Here is a 24,145-nt window from a genome sequence, read left to right as displayed (position 1 = left end):
GTCAGAGGGCGAAGTTCATGGCGTGGCCCTCAGTTTTACATGTGTCCAACTGACAGAGGTCTGCTGGTGCGTTCGTCTTTTACAGGTTTGCTGTGGCAACTCCGGAGGAGCTGGCTGTCAACAATGACGACTGTGCCATCTGCTGGGACTCCATGCAGGCCGCGAGGAAACTGCCCTGTGGACATCTTTTCCACAAGTAGGGCCTGGGGTTCTGTCCAGGGCGTGGGGGTGCTGTTTGTGCCCGGGCTCCGGACCAGTCCTAGCAAGGGGGTGGGGACATTACCTCAGACTGGCCGTGGAGCTGGCAGTGAGTGCTGTGGGAAGCTCTGGGCTGTCCTCCTCCATCCCTCAGCCTCATCGCTCTACGGCAGGACTGTTCCCCACTCACAGCCTGCCATCCTAATTTCTGGGTCTGCTGACTCTCTTCATATTCCTTGTCAATTTCTGCCCTGAGGTAGAACAAGTGTGCCTGTAAGATTTAAAAGAAAGGGATGGGGGGAATCCTTGCTTTCAAACAGCTTATGCACTCACTGGGACAAGAGACTGTATTTTTCCATTTTGCACATGCACAAAAGTAACAGAGAAACAACATGCCAGGGAGGTTGGCTGAGTTGGGGACTGGATCAGGACCACTGAACAGTCCGGAAAAACTGTGACTATATTATCAGGGAGAACAAAACAGCATTTTCAGAAAATCTTTTTTTTTTTGTTTTTTCCCCAAGATTTAATTTTTTTTATTTGAGAGAGGGCACGTGCACAAGTGGGGGGGTAGGGGCAGCGGGAGAGGGAGAAGCAGATGCCCCGCTGAGCAGGGAGCCCGATGCAGGGCTCTCAATCTCAGGACCCTGGGATCATGACCTGAGCCAAAGGCAGACGCTTCACTGACTGAGCCACCCAGGCACCAGAAAATCTCTTAAGAATGCATCAGATCTATGGGCGGGACAGGTTTGTTCCTCTGGCAGGGAGTCCTGTTGCCTCTCTCTGTGTTGTGGCCCTCACTGCCTTACTTATTCATTCTTAGAGATCTCATAGGGGCTGAGTCTGTTTGACCTAAATCACTGTGTCTGTGGAGTGGACGTCTTTTTTTTTAAGATTTTATTTATTTGAGAGAGAGAGCATGAGCAGGGGGAGAGGGAGAGGGAGAAACAGACTCCCTGCTGAGCGGGAAGCCAGACAGGGGGCTGGAGTCTAGGACCTTGATACCATGACCTGAGCCAAAGTCAGATGCAAAGACTGAGCCACCCAGGCGCCCTGGATTGGATATCTTTTTGATGTTGAGGTATCTCTGAGGTAGCTTTGGCTTTTGCATCTGTGATCATTTTTGCACATTGAGAAAGTTTTCATCTTTACATCTTTAATCTTCCTTTTCTCATTTTATATACCCAAATTGTTTTTCTTTTTTTTTTTAATATTAGAAGGGCTTTGGAGCTTGAGCATCAGGTAAACACATATACTTATTTTAATTTTTTAAATTTAAATACTTTTTTTTAATTTAAATTTTAGTTAATATATAGTGCAATATTGGTTTCAGGAGTGGAATTCAGTGATTCATCACTTACATACAACACCCAGTGCTCATCACAAGTGCACTCCTTAATGACCATCCCCCACCTCCCTCCCTCCATCAGCTCTCAGTTTGTTTTCTATCGTTAAGAGTCTCTTATGGTTCATTTCCCTCTCTTCCTTTTTTCTTTTCCCCTTCTCATATGTTCATGTTTTCTTTCTTAAATTCCACATGAGTGAGATCATATGGTATTTCTCTTTCTCTGACTGACTTATTTCACTTAGCATAATAGCTTATCCATGTCGTTGAAAATGGCAAGATTTCATTTTTTGATGGCTGAGTAATATTCCATTGGATATGTATACTACATCTTCTTTATCCATTCATCAGTCGATGGACATTTGGGTTCTCTCCATAGTTTGGCAATTGTCGATAACGCTGCTATAAACATTGGGGTGCATGTACCCCTTCAAATCTGTATTTTTGTATTCTTTGGGTGGTAATTCAGTTGCTGCATCATACAGGAATTCTATATTTAACTTTTTGAGGAAACTCCAAACTGTTCTCCAGAGTGGCTGTACCAGTTTGCATTCCCACCAACAGTGCAAGAGGATTCCTCTTTCTCCACATCCTCGCCCACATCTGTTGTTTCTTGTATTAATTTTAGCCATTCTCACAGGTTATGAGGTGGTATCTCACTGTGGTTTTGATTTGCATTTCCCTGATGATGAGTGGTGTTGAGCATCTTTTCATGTGTCTGTTAGCCATCTGGATGTCTTCTTTGGAAGTGTCTATTCATGTCTTCTGCCCATTTCTTAGCTGGGTTATTTCTTTTTTGGGTGTTGAGCTTGATAAGTTCTTCATAGATTTTGAATACTAACCCTTTATCAGATACGTTGTGTACAAATGTCTTCTTCCATTCCATGGGCTGCCTTTTAGTTTTGTGATTGTTTCCTTCGTTATGCAGAAGCTTTTTATCTTTTTTTTTTTTTTTAAAGATTTTATTTATTTATTTAACAGAGAGAGACACAGGAAGAGAGGGAAGACAAGCAGGGACAGAGGGAGAGGGAGAAGCAGGGTTCCCGCGGAGCAGGGAGCCCGATGGCAGGGCTCGATCCCAGGACCCTGGGACCATGACCTGAGCTGAAGGCAGACTCTTAACAACTGAGCCACCCAGGCACCCCAGAAGCTTTTTATCTTGATGAAGTCCCAGTAGTTCATTTTTGCTTTTGTTTCCCTTGCCTCCAGTGATGTGTCTAGGAAGAAGTTACTATGGCCAAGGTCAAAGAGGTTGCTGTCTGTGTTCTCCTCTAGGATTTTGATGGTTTCCTATCTCACATCATCCATTTTGAATTAATTTTTGTCCAGTTTCATTTTTCCGCATGTTGCTGTCCAGTTTTCCCAACACCATTTGTTGAAGAGACTGTCTTTTTTTCCATTGGATATTCTTTCCTGCTTTGTCGAAGATTGGTTGACCATATAGTTGTGGGTCCATTTATGGAGAACACATATTGATAGAATTTTTTATGTGCTGGGTGTTCTGTTGGGGTCTGGGGATAAAACGGAAACCACAGATACGGTCTTTGCTTTCGTACAGCTTGTAGTTTAATGGAGGAGATGAACATAAATTAGCCAGGCACATTTCTGAATGTATAAGTATAAATTGAGCGAAGTACTCTAAAGGAAAGGAATGTGATTCTTGAGAACTTGTAGCAAAGGAATCTGACTCAAGCCTGGAGGAAGTGACTCTTGGTGATGAGTAGGAGTTGAGTCAGCAAAAGGAGAGTGACCCTCTAGCAGGAGGGAATGGGGTGTGTGGGAGGAACTGGAAGAGAACTGGTGTGACCAGGACTTAGAGCATAGGAGGGGAGTGGCGTTTGCTGAGGCAGGAGAAGCAGGCAGGAGCTAGACCCTGCAGGGGCTTGAGGGCCAGTGGAAAAGGTGAGACGTCATTGAAGGGTTTTAGGAGAGGTTGGGGATCAGATTCGCAGCTTGAGAAGATCAGGGGGACTAGTTAGTAAGGGCTGCAGTGATTCAGGCGTGTGTTGAGAGTAGCCTGGGCTACAGTGGTGGAAGGTGGTTGGGGAGAAGTGGACAGATCAGAGGAATGGAGGCGTGTGGTACTGAATTGGCTGTGAGAATGAAGTCTAAAAGAGGAATCAGGGATTCTCCTGGTTTTGCAGCTGGGTAACGGCACGTATAGTGCTGGTTGAGGTTGGAAGACCAGAGAATTCACACACATTTCCCCAAAGGAGCTTGGAGACAGTTGGAAAGACTAACTCCAGGAGTGTACTTTAGTCTAGAAGAAATCTAAAGCACATGATTAGATTAAGTTGATGATTTCCTTTTTTGATGAAGGCAAAATTCACATAACATACAGTTAACCATCTTAAAATGTACAATTCAGTGGCATTTAGTGCATTCAGTGTTGTGTAGCTACCACTTCTTCCTAGTTTCAAAACTGTTTCATCATCACAGCGTAACACCCCGTACTCATTAAAGTAATGAGTCCCCATTTCTCCCTCCTCCATCACCGGGCAGCCACTAATCTGCTTTCTGTCTATGGATTTGCCTCTTCTGGACGGTTCGTATAAAAGGAATCCTACCTTTTGTGACTGGATTCTTTCACTCAGCAGAATGTTTTCAAATCCAAGTTGTAGCAAATATCAGCACTTCATTCCTTTTTATGGCTGAATTTAAATAATTTTATAATAAACAATTTATTTACCCATTCATCTGTTGATGGGCACTTGGGTTATTTCTACCGTTTAGGTATTGCAAATACTGCTGTGATCAAATTTGTGAACAAGTATCTGTTTGAGTACCTGTTTCTCATTCTTTGGGGTATATACCTAGGAGTAGAATTCCTGGGTCATATGTAATTCTATGTTTAACTTCTTGAGGAACTACCAAACTGTTTTCCAGGAGCTACACCATTTTACATCCCACCAACAATGTATGGAGGTTCTAATTTCTTCACACTTGATACTTCACATTTATTTTTTTTTCTGTTTTTCTTATAGCTGTGCTAGTGGGAAGTGGTATCTCACTGGGATTTTGATTTGCATTTCCTTAGTGACCATTGATGCTGAACATTGTGCCTGTTGGCCATTTGTGTATCTTCTTTGGAGAGTGTCTCTTCAACTCCTCGGCCCATTTTTTAATTGGGTTGTTTGTTTTTTTGTTAATAAGTTGTAAGAGTTCTTTATATGTTCTGGATACTAAACTTTTATCAGATGTATGATTTGCACATATTTTCTTTCTTTTTTTTTTTTTTTTTTTAAAGATTTTTTATTTATTTATTTGAGAGAGAGAGAATGAGAGAGAGCAAGCACATGAGAGGGGGGAGGGTCAGAGGGAGAAGCAGACTCCCTGCCGAGCAGGGAGCCCGATGCGGGACTCGATCCAGGGACTCCAGGATCATGACCTGAGCCGAAGGCAGTTGCTTAACCAACTGAGCCACCCAGGCGCCCTGCACATATCTTCTTTCATTCTGTAGCTGTATTCTTTTCATTTTCTTGACAATGTCCTTTGATGTACACAAAGTTTTCATTATTATGAAGTCCAGTGTACCTATTTTTTCTTTGGTTACTGATACTTTTAGTGTCAAATCTAAGAATCCATTGCCAAATCCGAGGTTATGAAGATTTACCCATTTTTTTCTAGTAGTTTTATGGTTTTAGCTCTTATATTTAGGTCATTGGTCCATTTTGAGTTAATAATTTTACATGAAGTGAAGGAGGGGTCTGACTTCATTCTTTTACATGTGGTTGTCCCGTTGCTCAACCTCATTTGTTGAAGAATCTATTTTTTCCCCATTGAATGGTCTTGGGACCCTTGTTGAAATCAGTTGGCCATAGATACTGTGTTTATTTCTGGATTCTCAGTTCTATTCCAATGGTCTGTAGGCCTATCTTTATTCCACTACTGTGGTGTTTTGATTACTATATGTTTGTAGTAAGTTTTGAAACTGGGAAATGGTGCGTCCTCCAACTTTTTCAATATTGTTTTGGCTGTTTGGGGCCCCTTACAATTCTGCATGAATTTGGGGATCCACTTTCCCATTTCTGCAAAAAAGGCCATTGGAATTTAATAGAGATTGTGTTGGATCTGTAGATCACTTTGGAGAATATTACTCTTGTAACAGTATTACGTGTTCCAAGCCATGAACGTGGGATGTCTTTCCTGTTATTTAGGTCTTCTTTAATTTCTTTCAGCAATCTTTTGTGGTTTTTAGTATCAGGTCTTTCATCTCCTTGGTTAAATTTATTTCTAGGTATTTTATTCTTTTAGGTATTAATACAAATGGAATTGTTTTCTAAATTTCCTGTTTGGATTAGAAATATAATTGATTTTTATGTGTTGCTTTTGTACTGTGCAACTTTTCTGAATTTGATGATTAGCTCTATAGTAGTTTAGGATCATATCATCTGCAAGTAGAGTTGGTTTTACTTCCTTTTTTTTTTTTTTACAATTTGGAAGCCTTTACTTCTTTTTCTTACCTAATTACTCTGGCTATGTCTTGCTGTACAATGTTGTATAGCAGTGGTGAAAACAAGCATTCTTGTTCCTGAGCTTAGAGGAAAAACTTTCAGTCTTTTTCAGTTGAGTGTGATATTAACCTGTGGGTTTTTCATGAATGTCTTTTAAGGTCATTCCCTTCTATTCCTAGTTTCCTGAGTATTTTTATCATGAAAGAGTGTTCAGTTTTGTAAAATGATTTTTCTGCCTCTATTGAGATTATCATATGTTTTTTTTTTTCCTTTGTTCTAATGTGGTGTGTTACACTGATTCATTTTCTTATGTTCAACCACACTTGCATTTCTAGGGTAAATAAATCCCTTTTGTTCATGGTGTGTGCAATCTTTTTAATGTGCTGTTGAATTTGTTTCGCTGGTATTTTGTTGAGGACTTTTGCATCTATATTCATAAGAGATATTGGTTGGCAATTGTCTTTTCTTGTGGTGTCTGTGTCTGGTTTTGGTATCAGGGTAATGCTGGCCTCAGAGTAAGTGTTAGGAAGTTTTCTCTCCTATATTTTGGAAGAGCTTGAGTAGGATTGGTGTTCATTCTTCTTGACATATTTGGTAGAATTCACCAGTGAACCTGTCTGGTCTTGGGCTTTTCCTTTCTGGGAGATTTTTTGACTGAGTCAGTCTCTTCACTTGTATAAATCTGTTGCAGTTTTGTATTTCTTCTTCCTTTTTTTTTTTTTTTTAGGATTTTATTTATTTATTTGAGAGACAGAGGGAGAGAGCACAGAGGGAGAGGGAGAAGCAGGCTCCTGACTCAGGGCTTGATCCCAGGACCCTGGGATCATGACCTGAGCCAAAGGCAGATGCTTAACCGACTGAGCCACCCAGGCGCCGCTTTCTATTTCTTCTTGAGTCAATTTAGGTAATTTCAGTGTTGGTAGAAAATTGCCCTATATTTTTTCTCTGTATTTCTCTATATTCTCTAATTTGTTGAATTAAATTATTTCTAGCATTCTGTTATAATCCTTATCATTTCTGTAAGGTTGGTAGTAATGTTCATACTTTTCATTTCTTTTTTTCCCCATACTTTTATTTCTGCTTTTAATTTTTATATCTATTTTTTTGCTTAGTCTAGCTAAAAATTGTCACTTTTGTTGATATTTTTTTAAGAACCAGCTTTTGAGGACGCCTGGGTGGCTCAGTTGGTTAAGCGTCTGCTTTTGGCTCAGGTCATGATCTTGGGGTCCTGGGATTGAATCCCACATTGGGCTCCTTGCTCAGCAGGGAGCCTGCTTCTCCCTCTGCCTGCCGCTCTCCCTGCTTGTGCGTTCTCTTTCTCTCTCTCTCTGGCAAATAAATAAATAAAATATTAAAAAAAAAAAGAACTGGCTTTGGTTTCATTGGTTACTCTATTTTTGTGTTCTGTATTTCAGTTACCTCTTCTCTGATCTTTATTATTTCCTTTCTTCTTCTGACTTTGGGTTTCTTTGATCTTTTTCTGGTTCCATAAGATACAAAGTTAGGCTTTTGATTTGAAATCTTTTTTCTTTTCATGCATTTATAGTTATAAAATTTGCCTCTGAGCATTGCTTCTGCTATATCCCATAAGTTTTGCTATGTTGTGTTTTTGTTTTCATTTTTCTCAGAGTGTTTACTAATTGCTCAAGTGTTTAGTGTTTAGAACACTCACCTGCCTTGGGTTGAGTGAGCAAACATTAATAGGACCGCTTGATTTGCCTTACATTGTAGCTTTGGTTAATAGAATGGGAACAGGATGGTGGGATGGTAGTTGTTTTGTGCTGGTCTCAGCTTATCGATAATCAGTATTGGGGCTGCACTGGCCCTTGTGGTTCTTATTATGACTGCAAGACACCGTTAGCAATAACGATCAGGAAAGTTTGGGGGAAAAAGTGTTTATACATCACAGGTCTTAGAAAGCACATGGAACACCTGGGGCCACACAGTGAGGTTGTCACTAGGATGAAATCATGGGCCTAGGGTTCTGCTTTTATTAGGGTGGAGGGTGGAAGCCCAGGGTTTTTTGGGCTCACTATTGGTGAATTTAAAACATAAGAATAGAGGGGCGCCTAGGTGGCTCAGTCGGTTATGCATCCGAGTGTTCATGTTGGCTCAGGTCATGATCTCAGGGTTATGGGATCAAGCCCTGTGCCGGGGCTCTGAGCTCAGTAGGGAGTCTGCTTCTCTCCCTCTCCCTCTGCCCTTACCCCCACTCACCCATTCCCTTTCTCTAAAATAAATAAGTCTTTAAAAAAATATTTAAAATGTAAGAATAGGAGTTTAAAGCATGTAAGAATAGGAGTTAAATAGGAAGAGAAAATATAACCTACCTTACTTGGTCAGTTATCGAAATCAACCAAGATCTCTAAAACAAATTGGGGGGGTCCTGCCTCTTTATTTAGTCGTGTGGTTGGCGGTGTGTTTATTTGAGAGAGTCATCTTGGAGGTGAGTGCCTCGGCCATTGAAGCTTAAAGCAGGCACTTGCACTACAAAAAGAAAAGCCGGCTGTCAGGGCTTACGCTACAGTAATCAAGGGCAAATGCATTGTAATTTTTGATAAAACTAAATGTCTAGATTCCAGCAGGTTGTATAGCTAGATAATTTGTTTTCATAGAACATGTCTTTACAAGATTTCAGAGTATCCAGTGACTATTTCATTACATTGAAGTGTCATACTTAGAAGGGGGAGAAATACTCTTTCAATAGAGTATTAGTATAGTCATAGAGAAAAATACCTGTTTTCTCTGAGGTTTGGTTTCTTTAGCTGGGGGAACTCTAGCATTTTATTTTTAAGGCCACTGTATCTGGTTGTTCTCACCTTGGAATTTTCAGGCTATTATATTTGATGTGGGAGGTTTTTGCAGAATTCGAAATAAAATTAGGTTTGCTGATGAAAAGTGTGTCACGGTGTAGCATTATTGGAGGGTGCCCAGGATCTGAACATACTTCTGTAGTCCCACACAAGGCTAATTTTACTGGTGCTGGGATTTAAGGGTGTTCATTAGGGAAACAGACTTTAATTAATTATCTACTTATGGGGAAGGGAAGTGAACTTTTAAAAAATACAATCATTTATTTGAATGATCACAAACAGGTACTTTATACATAGGTGACGTATATTTTCAAATGTGATAGAATTGGCTGTAGATAACTCATTTTTTGGTCACATTACTGTCATAAGCTCTTCTGGCGCACAGATGGTAAGAAGTAGCTCCATCCTGGCCTCAGGGACAATTTTGATACTTAAGTACTGATAGCTTGCCAAAAGGTCTGGGGATCATTGCATTGGGGTGAGGCTCTCCTTCCTAACATGATATGTGCCCATGTCCCCAGATACTAAAAATGACACAGAAGAAGTGAGCACTTTTTATTCAGTCCCTCCTTGAACTCTTAAAGGAAATAATATGTTATGGGATGGGAAGGCTTCTTGAGATCTTAGAAGAAAGGTAATGTATTATTATAAAATAGGAAGGGACCTTAGAGATCATTTCATCCAACCTTCTTGGTTTTGTTAGTTCACTTCCCGTTAATGGACAGCTCAAGTAGTTATCGCATCTGGCATAATTAGGGCATTGTCATTTCCTGAGAGAGAGGGCAAAAGAAGCTTCCAGCCTCGGGAAAGCAAAGTACAAACAGAAGGTTGGAGAAGCTGAGGTGGTGGGCATAAGGGAGTGGTTGTAGGTAAGTGAGGTAAAGAGGAGAGTGAGGACGTGAGGGGTTGTGATGCTTGATGAGAGAGTGGTGTCATCGTGGATGGGTGCTCTCAGCAAATAAGGACCTCAGGGTGAGCTGGAAGGAGAGGAGCTTTATTTAGAGTGAGATCTTTGAAGTCAAGAGTTTGAAGAGAAAGACAAGGTTGTGACCATGTTCGTGGGTTGCTGAAGGAGAGTTGAGAGAACAGATCCCTGGAGTAGAAGATTCAGATTCACGGGAGGCCAGGGTGTTGGGTGATTCAGCCACATGGATTTTGAAGTAGTCAAATGGAGTTGGAAAGAAGATGGCGGGCCATGTGATGGAGTCTTATCTGAGAAGGGTCGTGACCAGGAGCTCGTTAGGTGACTATGTATGTTGACAAATTGATGTTCACAGCAGAACACGCTAGAAGTGTATCAGTGGAAAGGTAATGTCAACAAACGTTTCTCAATATTTAAATCTCACTATTGGTAAATAGAAGCCAAAATTGCAACACATTTGCTACATTCAGAGTGCTTCTGGTGAATTCTCACAAAATATGCTAAGGATATCTTATTTTGGACTTTCTGGTAGCTCCTGCCTTCGTTCCTGGCTAGAACAAGACACCTCCTGCCCAACGTGCAGAATGTCTCTTAATATTGCTGACAATAACCGGGTCCGGGAGGACCAGCAAGGAGACAACTTGGATGAGAACTTGGTGCCTGTAGCAGCCGCCGAAGGCCGACCTCGCCTAAACCAACACAATCACTTCTTCCACTTTGATGGTTCGTTTCAACCTCTAAAACCGTACCCGAGGGGCTTTCTCCCCTAAGAGGATGCTGTTTTAACTATAAATTGCCCTGTGTAGGCCAATTATAAATCGGTGTAGGCCAGTTTAATAGAAGTATTTCCCTCTTAATTGAAAGTGTTCAGTAGGTATGGATAGCCCTGGGGAGTTACTCTGTGCCGGGCATTTGCTGGATTCTCTGTGAATATGGGGGTGGGAGTGGGGAGGAGGAGGTGGTCCATGTATTGACTCAACCATGCCTATGAGGAGCACACTTAATCAGTTTAATAGTTAACCGTCGCTAATAATTGATGGCATTGGTGTAGTACTTAAGCATATAATGCAGGATCATGGAGCAGCCTTTCCAGTGAGTATCAGAAGTGGAATCCGAGGTGGAACCTTTTCCTTGTCCCTAAAATATGAATGTTCTACCTCTTGGCAGTGTTGAAAGGAGTTGTAGTAAAAATTACATTTAAAATTCTGAAGCCATGGGCCCCACATCAGGGGCTGGTTGACCATCTTTCCTTAATTCACATTGCTGTAAGCTGTTGTGGATTCTCCTCAATTTTGATACCACTGAGTTCTGTGAGTTCCTATTTGTTACCCTAAAACAGATATTCCTAGAATTTTGTTAGGAGATGTGCTGTTCAGATCTGGGATTTGAGTTTCTGAGGGTGGAGCATGGCGGGAGCCATGGCGTGTTGGTGAGACCTGTGATAGAAGGATCAAGGGCAGGAGAGTTCAGCCTCAGAGAGCAGGAGATAAGGTTGCTTGGCTGGTTGGGCCACGGCCACTGGAGGGCTTAGAGGCGGCTGCTTTGTTGGCTGTCAGTTAAGGCCTCTATCAGGTATGACCTCGGAAATAACGCCAGCAGATCGTGCACATGGGGCCCAGCCGTGTAATCTGTTACTTTACGAATTATTACTAAAAACTTAGTGAAAATAGGTCAACTTTCTTTCTCCCTGGTAAGTACATGAAATAAGTATCCAGCTTTTTAACGGGCACATTTTGTTGGGTAAGACCTTGAGACAGCTGTTTAGCTTGTTTTTTATATTCCATGCCTCAGTGCCTCTTTGTGAAGGAGGGAAAAATAACCCCTAAACGTGTGGCTTTGATAGCAGGTTGTTTCACAGCCAATACTTGGTGGTGTTTTGTTGTTGTTGTTTTAAAGATTTTATTTATTTGAGAGAGAGAAAGAGAGAGAGAGAGCTCTAGCTAACCGGGGGGGAGGGAGAGGGAGAGAATCTCAAGTAGACTCCGTGCTGAGCCCAACATGGGGCTTGATCTCATGACCCTGATATCATGACCTGAGCTGAAAGAGTCCGACACCCAACCGACTGAGCCACCCAGGCGCCCCTGGTGGTGTTTTATCTTAGGCTCCCCTTTTCTTAGGGAAATGGCAGAAGAAGCAGACTTCTTGCCTTTAGTCCACAAGCCTATGTCATGGGACTCTCTGAAAACAATTTTGAATCAAATCAGAAAATCAGGGTCTTCAAATCAGATGATTAAATAGAAAATACTTCTTGACTGTAGTTGTGAAAGTGATGCGTCCACACGAGGAGTACCTGTGTACAGCGTGGAAGAGAGGAGCACAAACCCCTCCTCTTGTAGCCGCTGTAGAACCTTGGAAACCTCCCTTATCTGCTAGGCTGCGAGCAGATTGACGTGTGGATCCAGAGCCACGGGAAAGCGGGAGAGCCTGGTGGTGAAGTGTTCTGGAACCTGCCAGTCTGGTTTCAGATGCTGTCCCCCGTAATTAAATTGTATGATCTAGGGCAAGTTATCTAACTTCTGAGTGCTCTGGGGACAAAACACCAAGGGCACCGAGGCATCTCTGAGAAGAGTAAAATGGGGATCAAAGTGGATAGTACCACGTGAGGTCTTAGACATAACAAAGTGAGCTAATCCATGTGAAACCCTCGGTGCAGAAGGCCTGGCCCGTAGTAAGGCGTCAGAGTGGCACCAGCTGGTGTCCAGAGTGGCTGACTCGAGTAGACAACACGGGGAAAGGGGTGTCTAATTTGTGCCGGGGTCTTGTCTGTCTAGGGTCCCGGATCGCCAGTTGGCTGCCGAGTTTTTCAGTCGAAGTGATGCACACCACCAACATTCTCGGCATTACGCAGGCCAGCAACTCGCAGCTGAATGCCATGGTAAGGAGCACTAACCGCTTCACGACGGTGGATGATCGAAGAGGGGCTGACCGTGTGTGCAGTGTGTCTGCTGCACTCGGGCGGGGTAGCAGGATTTTCAGGGCCATTGTCTCTACTCACCGGGACCGCTTAAATTCCTGTGTTTCGAAACTTGAAACTGCTTTGGAAACCAGCTTTCATTTTCGTTGTGTGGCAGATACTTTATCCTTTTCTGAGCCCTGCCACGCTCACTCTGTCGTGATCTAGGCCAATCTTGGGACTCTCCTTGATTGTAGCCAGAAGTATTTGGAGATTTAGTGACTAGAGAGAATGATGGGCCTTTTATTAAAAGTTGTATTAGGCCTACTAAATGCGTTTTCCAGACCCCTGTCCCCCTTGTTCCCCCAAATAAGCAAGCCTTATTTGGCAGGCGCAGGACTGAGGCCAGGGCCTCCACATTTGTGGAGACACGTGTGTATACCGTGAGATCTGGAGGCACGCATGCTGTTGGCTCAAGGATATTCTTCAAATATTCTTTGTATTTTTCTAAAGCTTTATCATATGGTGTGTATTTTTGTTCTATAGAATTAGAGAACTATGTGTCATTATCATTGCAATTTAGTGTTCACCGTGATAGTAAATGCAGGAATCTTAAAATGCTCACTCCCTTAATCCTGCTTAGATGGGGCCTCTGGCTGGCCTGGGTAAGCCTGGTCAGTACTTCAGAGTGTCACTGGTCCGTTTGCTCATTTGTTCCTTTATCTTCATGAATTTACTCGACAAAGCTGTCCTGCAAGCCTATTCCTGTGACAGGCACTGTGCGGGGTAAACAGTCACATAGCACCTGCCATATAAACAAGGCAGATGTGGGCCCCAGTCCCAGGAGGTGTAGATTCCAGCTGGGGAGACTGATTACAAACACAAACAAGAAAGCTCATCGCTGGTGCAGTGAGTGCTCTGAAGGGAGTAAGGGCGGCGATGTGGCAGGGTTAGGGTGCGGGGTAAAGGCTATGTGAGGGGACGCGTCCGAGGAGTTCTCCCCAGGGGCCGAGACTTCAGCTGAGACCTGAAGGACGAGAAGGGGGCAGTTGGGGGAAACAGAGGCAGTGGAAACCGTAGGTGCGGAGGCCATGAGGTGAGAAAGCACTGGAGGCAGGGAGGTCACTGTGGAGCCTAGCAAGTCGGAGGCCAAGACCGTGACGTGGACTGAGCTTGCAGAGCCCAGTCATGCAGGGGTTAGTAGGCCACAGTCCAGTTGAGATTTGTTTTTTGTTTTTGTAAGATTTTATTTATTTATAAGAGAGCGAGCGGGCACAAGCGGTGGGAAGGGGCTGAGGGAAAAGCAGACTCTCCCCGCTGAGCAGAGAGCCCGATGGGGGGCTCGATCCCAGGACCCTGGGATCATGAGCCACCCAGGTGCCCCTCCAGTTTAGATTTTATCGTGGAAGTATTAGAAGGTTGTTCAGGGCCTTTTTCCTTCCCTGGGGGATGGACAGGACATTAACAGAATGATTTGCTTCTGGGAGACTGGATTATAGGGGGGCAGAGATGGAAGCCGTGAGCCCAGTCAGGAGGCTGCAGTACGGCAGGTGAGAAAGATGGTGGTTGGCCCAGAGCGTTGGTAGTGAGGATGACAAGAAGGGGCAGCGGGAAGACACTTACCAGGCCATGAACTGACAGGACTTGACGACACTGCTTTGGGCGGAGGGGCGGGGGGCAAGGGAAGCGAGAGCTGAAGCCGACACGGTGGGTGTCAGTGACGCTGTGGAGTGGGTGGGGGCCCGCATACCGCGTCGGGCAGGCGCAGGGCTGAGGCCAGGGCCTCTGCAGTCCCTCTGGCTGGGCCGGAGCCGTCCACGTGCAGGTGCCGTGGCAGGTGTCTGGACCTCGCTGATTCGATCTAGCTGGAGAGCGGCGCTTGGGAGTCCTGGGTCTGTAGGTGCTCCTGGAGGCAGGGACCCGGTCTCTTCCCAGGAGAGGACATGGCTCGCGAGGAGGAGAGGACTCAGAGTTCTTAGAGGGTGAGGTCAGAGGAGGACACGTTGGATTCGGCAGAATGGAGATGGCGGGTTCGCCGCAGAGGAGTAAGCGGTTTCCGTGGCCTGGTGGGACTGGATACTCGCGGCAGATTGGAAATGAGTGGGAGCTGGAGAAACTGTGTTGTAAAAGGGGGCGGAGGAATAGAGGTGGTGGCTTGAGAGAGTTATGGTATCAGGGGAGTTTTGGTTTTTTAAGTTTTTTTTTTTTTAAGGTTTTTGAACAGGCCATTTATACACAAGTTTGAGAAGCTATGGAGAAGGATCCAGTGAAGTCACGCTCCCATCCTTTCCTCCATGCACCCAGGCCCCTGTCCCAGGAACAGCTGTGGGATCACAGTGTTTGTCTTTTCTTGGCTGGCTTATTTCACTTAGCATGGTTCAGCCACGTTGTAGCAGGGGTCAGAATTTCCTTCATTTTTAAGGCTCACTAACATTCCATTGCCCGGGTAGATCACATTTCACTTATCCATTCCTCCACTGATGGACCCTTGGGTTGCTTCCATCTTTTGGCTCTTGTGAATAATGCCGCAATGGGCATGAGAGTACGAATATCACAGAGACTCTGCTTTCAATTCTTTTGAGTACCCATGGGCCTTTTTAAAAGATCGATTCGAAAGCATATTTGGGGTGTGAATGGGAGTGATCACTAGACAGGGAGAGCTCAAAGGTGCAGCACAAACAGGAAGGTAAACATGGAAGAGCGAAGACCCTGGGCTGGCTGGCAGGGCTGGGAGCCGGAGCGGGAGAGAGGCAGCTGCCCTTGCTAGGAGGAGGAGTGGAGGCTATAGGCGTGCCATTGAGAAATGGTTTAAATAGATGGTCCGGTTCATAGTAATCAAGAGGTGGCCTGAGTGTCTGTCGGAGGTGAATGGATTCTGAAAGTGTGGAATATTAATAGTCAACCTTTAAAAAAGAAGGAAATCTTACCACGTGCTACAGCACGAACGCACCTTGAGGACATTACACTGCATGAGCTAAGACAGTCACAAAAAGACAAACACTGCGCAGTTCCACTTAAGTGAGGAATGTAACTTAGTCACTGTCTTAGAAACAGAAGGTAGAATGGTGGTTGTCAGCGGCTCGGAGAGAGGGCGCTGGGGAGGTGCTGTTCACAGTGTTTCAGTTTTGCAACATGGGAAATTGCAGAGATCTGTTGCACAGTAACACGCATCTGGTTCGAAAGATTGGTTAAGGGCGCCTGGGTGGCTCAGTCGTTAAGCGTCTGCCTTCGGCTCGGGTCATGGTCCCAGGGTCCTGGGATCGAGCCCCGCATGGGGCTCCCTGCTCCGCGGGAGGCCTGCTTCTCCCTCTCCCACTCCCCCTGCTTGTGTTCCCTCTCTCGCTGTGTCTCTCTCTGTCAAATAAATAAAATCTTTAAAAAAAAAAAAAGAAAGATTGGTTAAGATGGTTATGTGTTTTTGCCCGCAGTAATCGTCATCCTAATAAAAGGCCTGGGTTCCTGCTGGCGTCTGCTTCCTTGGGGCAGCGCTCAGCCACGTCAGCAGTGTGTGAGTGACGTCATAATGGGCCTAGATGGTCTGCAGTGTGGTGGCCTGATGTGCCCACCCACCGGCTTGTGTCAGGCTCTGTGTCTGTGGACTTCGGGCTCTGGCAGCTGTAGAAGCTCTGCAGGTGGATCACCTCACCTGCTCCCTGAAAAAATCAGAATCCTGGGCACGTGAACCTCCAGGACTACGTTGGGGTATTTAGCATTCTCAGATAGGCTCTGGCTGTTCTTCCTCCAGCTCCATGACAGATTGGAATATCCTATTTTTAGCACAATGAATGTACTGGACCCATACATTTTTTATAAAGATCCAATATTGAACTCGCTGGATTTTCTGGAAGAAAAGCTTTGCTCTAGTGAAATGAATCTCAGGCATGTTTTTATTTGGGAAATGAAGGGGAAGCTGTTTAAGAGTAGAGAAGGGGGCGTCTGGGTGGCTCAGTCGTTGGGCGTCTGCCTTCGGCTCAGGTCATGATCCCAGGGTCCTGGGATCGAGCCCCGCATCGGGCTCCCTGCTCAGCGGGAAGCCTGCTTCTCCCTCTCCCACTCCCCCTTCTTGTGTTCCCTCTCTCACTGTCTCTCTCTCTGTGAAATAAATAAATAAAATCTTTAAAAAAAAAAAAAAAGAGTAGAGAAGAATGTTACCTGATTGTCGAGGTTTTTATGGACTTTTCTCCACTTAGCTTTGATTTTACCTGGAGAAAAAAATACTCAGCTCCCATTCCTATAAGCCCTGAGGGGTCCCAGGCGTGTGGGGGCTGTGGGTCCTGTGGCTGAACTTTGCTTGTCTTGCCCTCCCACCCCAGCGAGATGCTAAGCAAACTTTGTGCATATCTCACCCTGATCTCGGCTCTCGAGGCCCTGATGCTGGACGCCTTCCCCTCCCACAGCTGTAATGCTGTGCTCCTGCCGAGCTGGTGTCCCAGTGGTAGACTTCTTTGTGCCTCTAAAGCAATCCCATTTTTCCTGCTCTTTTTTCCTTTTGATCGTTGGGGCTTTTCCACAAATAAAACCATGAATATAAGCATTGTAAAACAAATATACATACATGAAAAACAAAATCTGGCCCCTTTGATGTGAGTATGGGTGGTGGTGTGCGGAGCCCTGTGCCATCGTCCCCTACACCCTGGCTGCCGCTCAGAGCACAGCGTGGACTCGCTGTAGGTTTGAAACCTACAGCTCTAGTGTTCCGAGTTTACATTCTTTTTAATCTTTTTTTTCTGGTTGTGGTATAATTTACATATGGTAGATTCACACTTTGTAGTATCCGATTTTGTGCATCTTGTCAAACTCCTACAATTGTGTGGCTATCACCATCCTCAAGATCTAGAACAGTTCCATCTCCCCTCCCCCAAATGACATTGTGCCCCTTTGTCATCACTTCCTCTCCCCACCCCCAGTCTCTGGCAACCACTTACCTGTCTTCTGTCCCTTTGATTTTGCCTATTCTAGAATGCTGTAGAAATGGAATTCTGTAGTACATAGGCTTGTGAGTCAGGCTCTTTCACTTAACCTAATGCATTTGAATTTCATCCATGTGGCTGTGTATCCAAAGTTTGTTCCTTTTCGGCAGTGTTCTTTAAGGAGGACACATTTTTTTTTTTTTTTTTTTACCTGAGTTACACTGATCTTTAAAATGAACACTTTTTAAAACTGGAACATTCTCGTTGAGCCTGTTTTGGGATCCAGCTGGATTTCCGTGCTCTTTTTATTTTGAAATTGATGCTGTCCCTAGTTACCTGTTTGGCATCCTGGAAAAACGCCAGAAGGAGGGAGGTTTGACAGGGACGTGCAGAATAGAGGGGCCCCTTGCCGGTGTTTCCAAGGCCGGATGCCAGGTTCAGTGCGCAGAGCTTGCTGTACCCCACAGTCCCGAGCAGTAACTGTTGTGAGCGAACGTCTCCATGGCCTCTGTATTTGTATTCCTCCAGGCTCATCAGATTCAAGAAATGTTTCCCCAGGTTCCATACCACCTCGTGCTGCAGGACCTCCAGCTGACACGCTCGGTAGAAATAACAACAGATAACATTTTAGAAGGACGGATTCAAGTACCTTTTCCCACACAGGTAAGTGAAAAATGGATTCTGTCTTCACAAAGATTTAATCCTGTAAGATTAACTATTTATATTTAGTTCCTTAATTGAATATCATTCATGATATTTGCGGTGGTTGTCAGGGGCTTGTTTTCCTAACTTTGCAAATTTTAACTGAGGACAGACCCACCCCAGGGGCTCAGAGTAAGACAAAGACAAATGTATTGGGGAAATTTTTTGTACAGGTAGACGCTGCAAATCTGCCTGCCCTGCCTGGCCAGCCCAGGAGGTCATAGCGTTGGTTCCTCTTGGACAAGGATTGGCAACCTTTTTCTTTAAAGGGCAGATAGAAATGTTTTAGGCTTTGTGAGCCACGGGTCCCTGTTGTAAGGTCTCCGCTCTGCCACCGTAGCGGCCGTGGACGGTATGTGAGTGCACGTCCCTGACTGTGTTCTAGGAAACATCTATTCACAAAAATAGGTGGAGGGTGAATTTGGCCTGCAAGCTACTGTTTGCTGACCCCCGGCTCTAGGAAGTAATGCCCTCTGTCCCTGGTTGGCTTTGCACATTGATGTGATTTTCCATTAGGTGTAATAGCTGTGTGATTGTATTAACAAGGTCAGATTGCCTGGCCCATTATATAACCTCTTTGAGTACAAGGAGTAGTAACATTTTATTTATTTATTTACTTTAAATTTTAGAAGGGTAGTTGACCTACAATGTTATATTATGTTTCCTTTTGATGTACAATGTTTCAGATATATAACATAGTGATTTGACCCAAGTATTAACATTTTGAAGCAAGCTTTCTGGCGGGCCCGGGGATCAATACATGACCACGGAGTCATTTAAATCATTCAACTTCGTGTATAAGAATATATGGAAATCTGTAAATAAAATCCTAAAACTTGAGAATCTTTTCAAGAGAGAACGAGCCTGGAGTTTGGGAGTCAAATGGGCTGTTGTTAGACGTGGCTCATCTGTCCTTCCCTGTTTGACCTGACTGTTGACTTTGGATTATCCAGCAGCAGACCCTGGGACAAGGATTCAAGTGCCAGGGGGTCATTTGGGAAGGTTCCAGGACACACAGGCAGCAGGTGGGGCTGTGAGATGGGGGAGGAAAGGCGGCCAGTGAGGGCTTGTTAGAGCAGCTTAGTGTCGTGGATGTCTAGAGCTTGATCCCATGGGGGGCCTCTGGAGGGGCGGCGAGCAGGAGCGTTTGGATGCCACTTCTCATCAGCTGCTGGTTGAGGGCCACTTGAGGGGGTGGGATGCACAGTGACCTTGTGCAGCCAGAGTGAGTTCTCAGGCACAGAGACTGGCCAGCCAGCATTGAGGTGGCAGGACCTTTCAGGGAGATGGGCAGGGCTCCAGAGCATCTGTGGCCTTGGCCAAGATCTCAGACTGGCTACAAATGAGAAGAACAACAGCAGCTACTTCACAGGGTGTTAAGATCAATGAGATGGTCATGTCGGATTTCCACAAGTGCTCAGTCAGTGTTACCTGCTGTCGATTTGTTCCTGTCGTGCAGTCACTGCTCCTGAGGAGACACTGAATGGGAGCCAGCTGATAACTCAAGCTCAGGCCTTGGGCTCCCTTGTCTTTTTTTTTTCTTTCTTAACTCATTTATTTTTTAATATTTTTTTATTAACATGTAATATTTGTTTCAGGGGTACAGGTCTGTGATTCATCAGTCTTACACAATTCACAGCACTCACTGTAGCACATACCCTCCCTAATGTCCATCACCCAGCCACCCCATCCCTCCCACCCCCCACCACTCCAGCACCCCTCAGTTTGTTTCCTGAGATTAAAGGTCTCTTATGGTTTGTCTCCCTCTCTGGTTTCGTCTTATTTCATTTTTCCCTCCCTTCCCCTATGATCCTCTGTCTTCTTTCTCAAATTTCTCATATCGGTGAGATCATATGATACTTGTCTTTCTCTGATTGACTTATTTCGCTTAGCATAATACCCTGTAGTTCCATGTATGTCATTGCAAATGGCAAGATTTCATTTTTTTGATGGCTGCATAATATTCCATTGTATATATATACCACATCTTCTTTATCCATCTGTTGATGGACATCTAGGCTCTTTCCACAGTTTGGCCATTGTGGACATTGCTGCTATAAACATTGGGGTGCACGTGCCCCTTCGGATCCCTACATTTGTATCTTTGGGGTAAATACCCAGTAGTGCAATTGCTGGGTCGTAGGGTAGCTCTACTTTCAACTTTTTGAGGAACCTCCATACTGTTTTCCAGAGTGGCTGCACCAGCTTGCATTCCCACCAACAGTGTAGGAGGGTTCCCCTTTCTCCACATCCTCGCCAATATCTGTCGTTTCTTGAATTGTTAATTTTAGCCATTCTGACTGGTGTGAGGTGATATCTCATTGAGGTTTTGATTTGGATTTCCCTGATGCCGAGTGATGTTGAGCACTTTTTCATGTGTCTGTTGGCCATTTGGATGTCTTCTTTGCAGAAATGTCTGTTCATGTCTTCTGCCCATTTCTTGACTGGATTATTTGTTCTTTGGGTGTTGAATTTGATAAGTTCTTTATAGATTTTGGATACTTGGGCTCCCTTGTCTTATCTTTGATATTGGTAGCAGCTTCATTTCTTTGCTGCCGCAGACTTTGTCAAAGCCCAGACAGCGTTGGGGACCCATGCTCCCTCTGTACCCCAGGTTTTCCCTGGGCCTGTTCCTTAAGCCCAAGCAGTTCCGTATTGTCTGTGGTGGCGTTTCTCTTGCAGCGCTCAGATGGCATCAGGCCTGCATTGAACAGTCCTGTGGAAAGGCCAAACGGAGACCAGGAGGAGGGAGAAGCTTCTGTGCAGGTAAGGTTGCACCCTGGAGAGAGTGTGTATGGGTCCCCGGGGGCAGTCCTGTGGTGCCTGGCGGTGGTCTTCAGTCCTGCCTCTGATGTTCATGAGGCCTAGGGCAGGGGTGGCAGAGAAGGCCCTGTGCCACATCGTCCCAGGATTTCAGATTAACAAACCAAGCTGTGCCCACAACATGGCCTGCATTTCTACCCAGGGCCTGCAGCCAGCTCCCTGGGCATTATCCTCAGGACCTGGAGGAGAACGGAGTCATGCTGTCCCCAGGCCAGCTCTGCTACCTTGAGCTTGAGCACTAGGAGGGGCAGAGGGAAGCCGGGCATAGGCAGGACTCAGGGTGATTGGACATCTGAACCCAGAAGGAGACCGAATGGGGCTCAGCTCTCTCGAGTTCTTCCCCACAGCTCACTTGCCCAACTCGGCATTTCCAGGTGCATCCATGCACTTCACGCAGATGAGACCCTCTGAGTGGTGTGGAGGTGGGGAGGAGTGTGGTTATCCTGGGAGCCAGCTCTGCATAGATAACGCACATGGGTGACTCTGGTGGCCACCCCTTTCCCAAGCAGCTCCTCTGTATGGTTTCCAGGGCAGAGGCGCTCCCCTCTGCACACACTTAGCCCCCCATCCTGGGGGTTTGGTTCACACCCCTCATCTATAATTCCCATTTGCTTAATCAATGACCACACTTTCCAGAAACTTTCTTAAGAGACTGGAAAAACCCCGAAACCACCCTGTCATTTTGTGTCTGTGTTTGTGATGTGGGGCTTCCTAGTCACGGGGCTAGGGCCCGACATTGCTGCCACCTTGTCCACCAGGGTCTCTTGGGCACTTTTTTTTTTTTTTTTTTTTAAAGATTTTATTTATTTATTTGACAGAGACAACAGCGAGAGAGGGAACACAAGCAGGGGGAGTGGGAGGTGGGAGAGGGAGAAGCAGGCTTCCTACTGAGCAGGGAGTCAGGGCGCTTCTTGAAGCAGCTGCTTTAATGGTTGAGTGACATGGAAGCTGCTTTCACCTTGCGTGTTTTTCTCCGCAAGTGGGAAACCCTAAGACTAAGACTTTTTCAAATCCATTGCTGAGTTAAGTTTTTCATATCCAAATCCGTGTTTGGATTGGGCAGCATTTGTAAAATGGTGCCTGGCTTTTGAAGAAGGGATTCAGTTTTGCATTCCTGGGATTTTGGATAGTTGGTCCAGCCTAGATTTGAGTGCTGGGCTGGTTGGGGGCCCCTGGGGGGGAGAGCACGTTCAATTTCTGTCCCGATTCCCCAACTCTGTTTTTACAGTTAATGTGAAGATTTCTGAATTTTTTCTAGCACAGTGAAGGAAAATTACTTATTTCACAAGGAACATGCTGTATAGTGTTTGTAGTCATTCTCAAGAAGTAAGAAGTCCTTGGATAACAGTCTGTTAGCAAAGACCTCGAGGTAGCCCAAGCATGGCATTAACTGTGCTAGTACTGAGTACAGAGTCTCTCCCCTGCCCGAGCTCAGGCTGGCTTGGAAGCCGGCGGGCTGGGCCGGGCATGTTTCCTGCCTTCATCTCCTTCTCCATTCATCAGCTGCTCTTTCTGCCTCCTCCAGAGTCAGGCTCAGGAGGAGGGTGGCTCAGGCCACGTGACCCCAGTGTGTGTGTGTGTGTGTGTGTGTGTGTGTGTGTGTGTGCGCGCGCGTGCGTGCGCGCGCAGGTATTGCAGTTGTTCTCTTACAGATTCCCCTGCCCCATCTAGCCCTGGAAACCCTGACTTGGACTGGCTCTTTATGACCACCCCCACCTTTGTGGAGGCCATATCACCCTCCACGTGGTCCTTTGGGCAAAGTGTGTTTCAACAGCCTCAGGCTGCAGGGCCTGCAGCGGGGCCTTGGAGTCCACGCCAGTTGAACTTGCTCCCCTCGCGGCCTTTTATTATCTGCCACAAGCAGCTTTCTTTGTCTCGAGATTCCTCAGGTGTGTTGGTCACCACCAGTTAGTTCCCAGGGCCCTCAAACTCCAGGGAATATTAGTCTGGACACATGGCTGTCTTCAAGTCCCCTCGCTTGCTAGGCTGAAGGCCGGGAAGGGTGGTGAAGGTGTGTGACAGATAAGTGCCACACAGAGGAAATCTTACAAATAGGCCAGTCTCTCAGCCTCTTCCACCTCAACTTTCTTGCCACCTAGAGGTAGGTGCTGGGCTGACACTGGCCAGCCTGGGTCCGTCCGGTAGCAGGAGCATAGATGGTCAGGCACCAGCCTACGTGTGTGGAGGCGCCTGGGCATTGTCTTAGTGTTCGGAGCTTCAGCCAAAACTGAGAGAGTCCCATTTTAATATCCTGTTATACAAGGAATCATGTGATTTATAGCTGTTTAAAAAAAGAGCCTTAGAATTTATCCCTTTTAATCTGCCTGCCTCTGTTTTCAGAGTCAAGTGAAGGTGTAAAATTTGTGCAGTAAATGTGATAAGACTTGTTTAAGTGTTGGAGCGATTTGTAGAACTGAACAAAAACTTCCCAGAATGCAAACTTTATTATTTTCTGAGAGTACAGTTTCAAGGTGCCTATGTTTTTCATACTGGTAATCCTGTACAATAAATTTTACTAATACTGAACATCTGGCTTGAGTCAGGTGCTATTCCTAGTGGTGCACAAGCCTGATGCAGCAGCCTGCCTTTCAGGAGCCCACATCGGCCATTATACATATGCTGCTGGTTCCCCACCTGGCAGCATACCTCCCCATGGGTCCAGAAGAACATTGTTTGGGGCACTTAGGTTGGGTGGGGAATCTGCTTGGGAGGGTGGCCTGTGGTCACAGCGGTCCCTCACTTCCTCTGTGCCCAGACTGAGCGTGTGCCGCTAGACCTCAGTCCCCGGCTGGAGGAGGCCTTGGATTTCAGTGAGGTGGAGGTGGAGCCCAGTGAGGGGGAAGACTTTGAGGCCCGGGGCAGCCGCTTCTCCAAGTCTGCGGACGAGAGGCAGCGCATGCTGGTCCAGCGTAAGGATGACCTCCTGCAGCAGGCGCGCAAGTAAGTTGATCCTCTGGCTCTCGCTCATAGAAATCTCCAGTCGCAGCCCGGTGGCCCAAAGGCCCTCGTCACGTCAGGCCCACGTCGTGCCTTTTTAAACAGATGGCCAACAATGAAAAACCTTTAGAAACGTTCAGATTCCAAA

General features: G+C 45.6%; 1 protein-coding gene across 1 annotated transcript in view; it reads left to right on the top strand.

The window, feature by feature from the left end:
• The window catches only part of AMFR (autocrine motility factor receptor), a 46,460-nt gene that overhangs the window by 20,263 nt on the left and 2,052 nt on the right, over positions 1-24,145 (top strand). The window contains exons 8-13 of the mRNA XM_032424241.1: positions 86-196; positions 10,265-10,455; positions 12,504-12,607; positions 18,064-18,198; positions 20,920-21,003; positions 23,816-24,000. Coding sequence (XP_032280132.1) covers positions 86-196; positions 10,265-10,455; positions 12,504-12,607; positions 18,064-18,198; positions 20,920-21,003; positions 23,816-24,000 — 810 coding nt within the window. The remainder of the gene's footprint in view (positions 1-85; positions 197-10,264; positions 10,456-12,503; positions 12,608-18,063; positions 18,199-20,919; positions 21,004-23,815; positions 24,001-24,145) is intronic.

This window comes from Phoca vitulina, unplaced genomic scaffold (genome assembly GCF_004348235.1).
Source record: "Phoca vitulina isolate PV1807 unplaced genomic scaffold, GSC_HSeal_1.0 scaffold30, whole genome shotgun sequence".
Taxonomy (NCBI): domain Eukaryota; kingdom Metazoa; phylum Chordata; class Mammalia; order Carnivora; family Phocidae; genus Phoca; species Phoca vitulina.
Note: the sequence above shows the minus strand (reverse complement) of the source record. Positions and strands in the feature narration are given on the sequence as shown.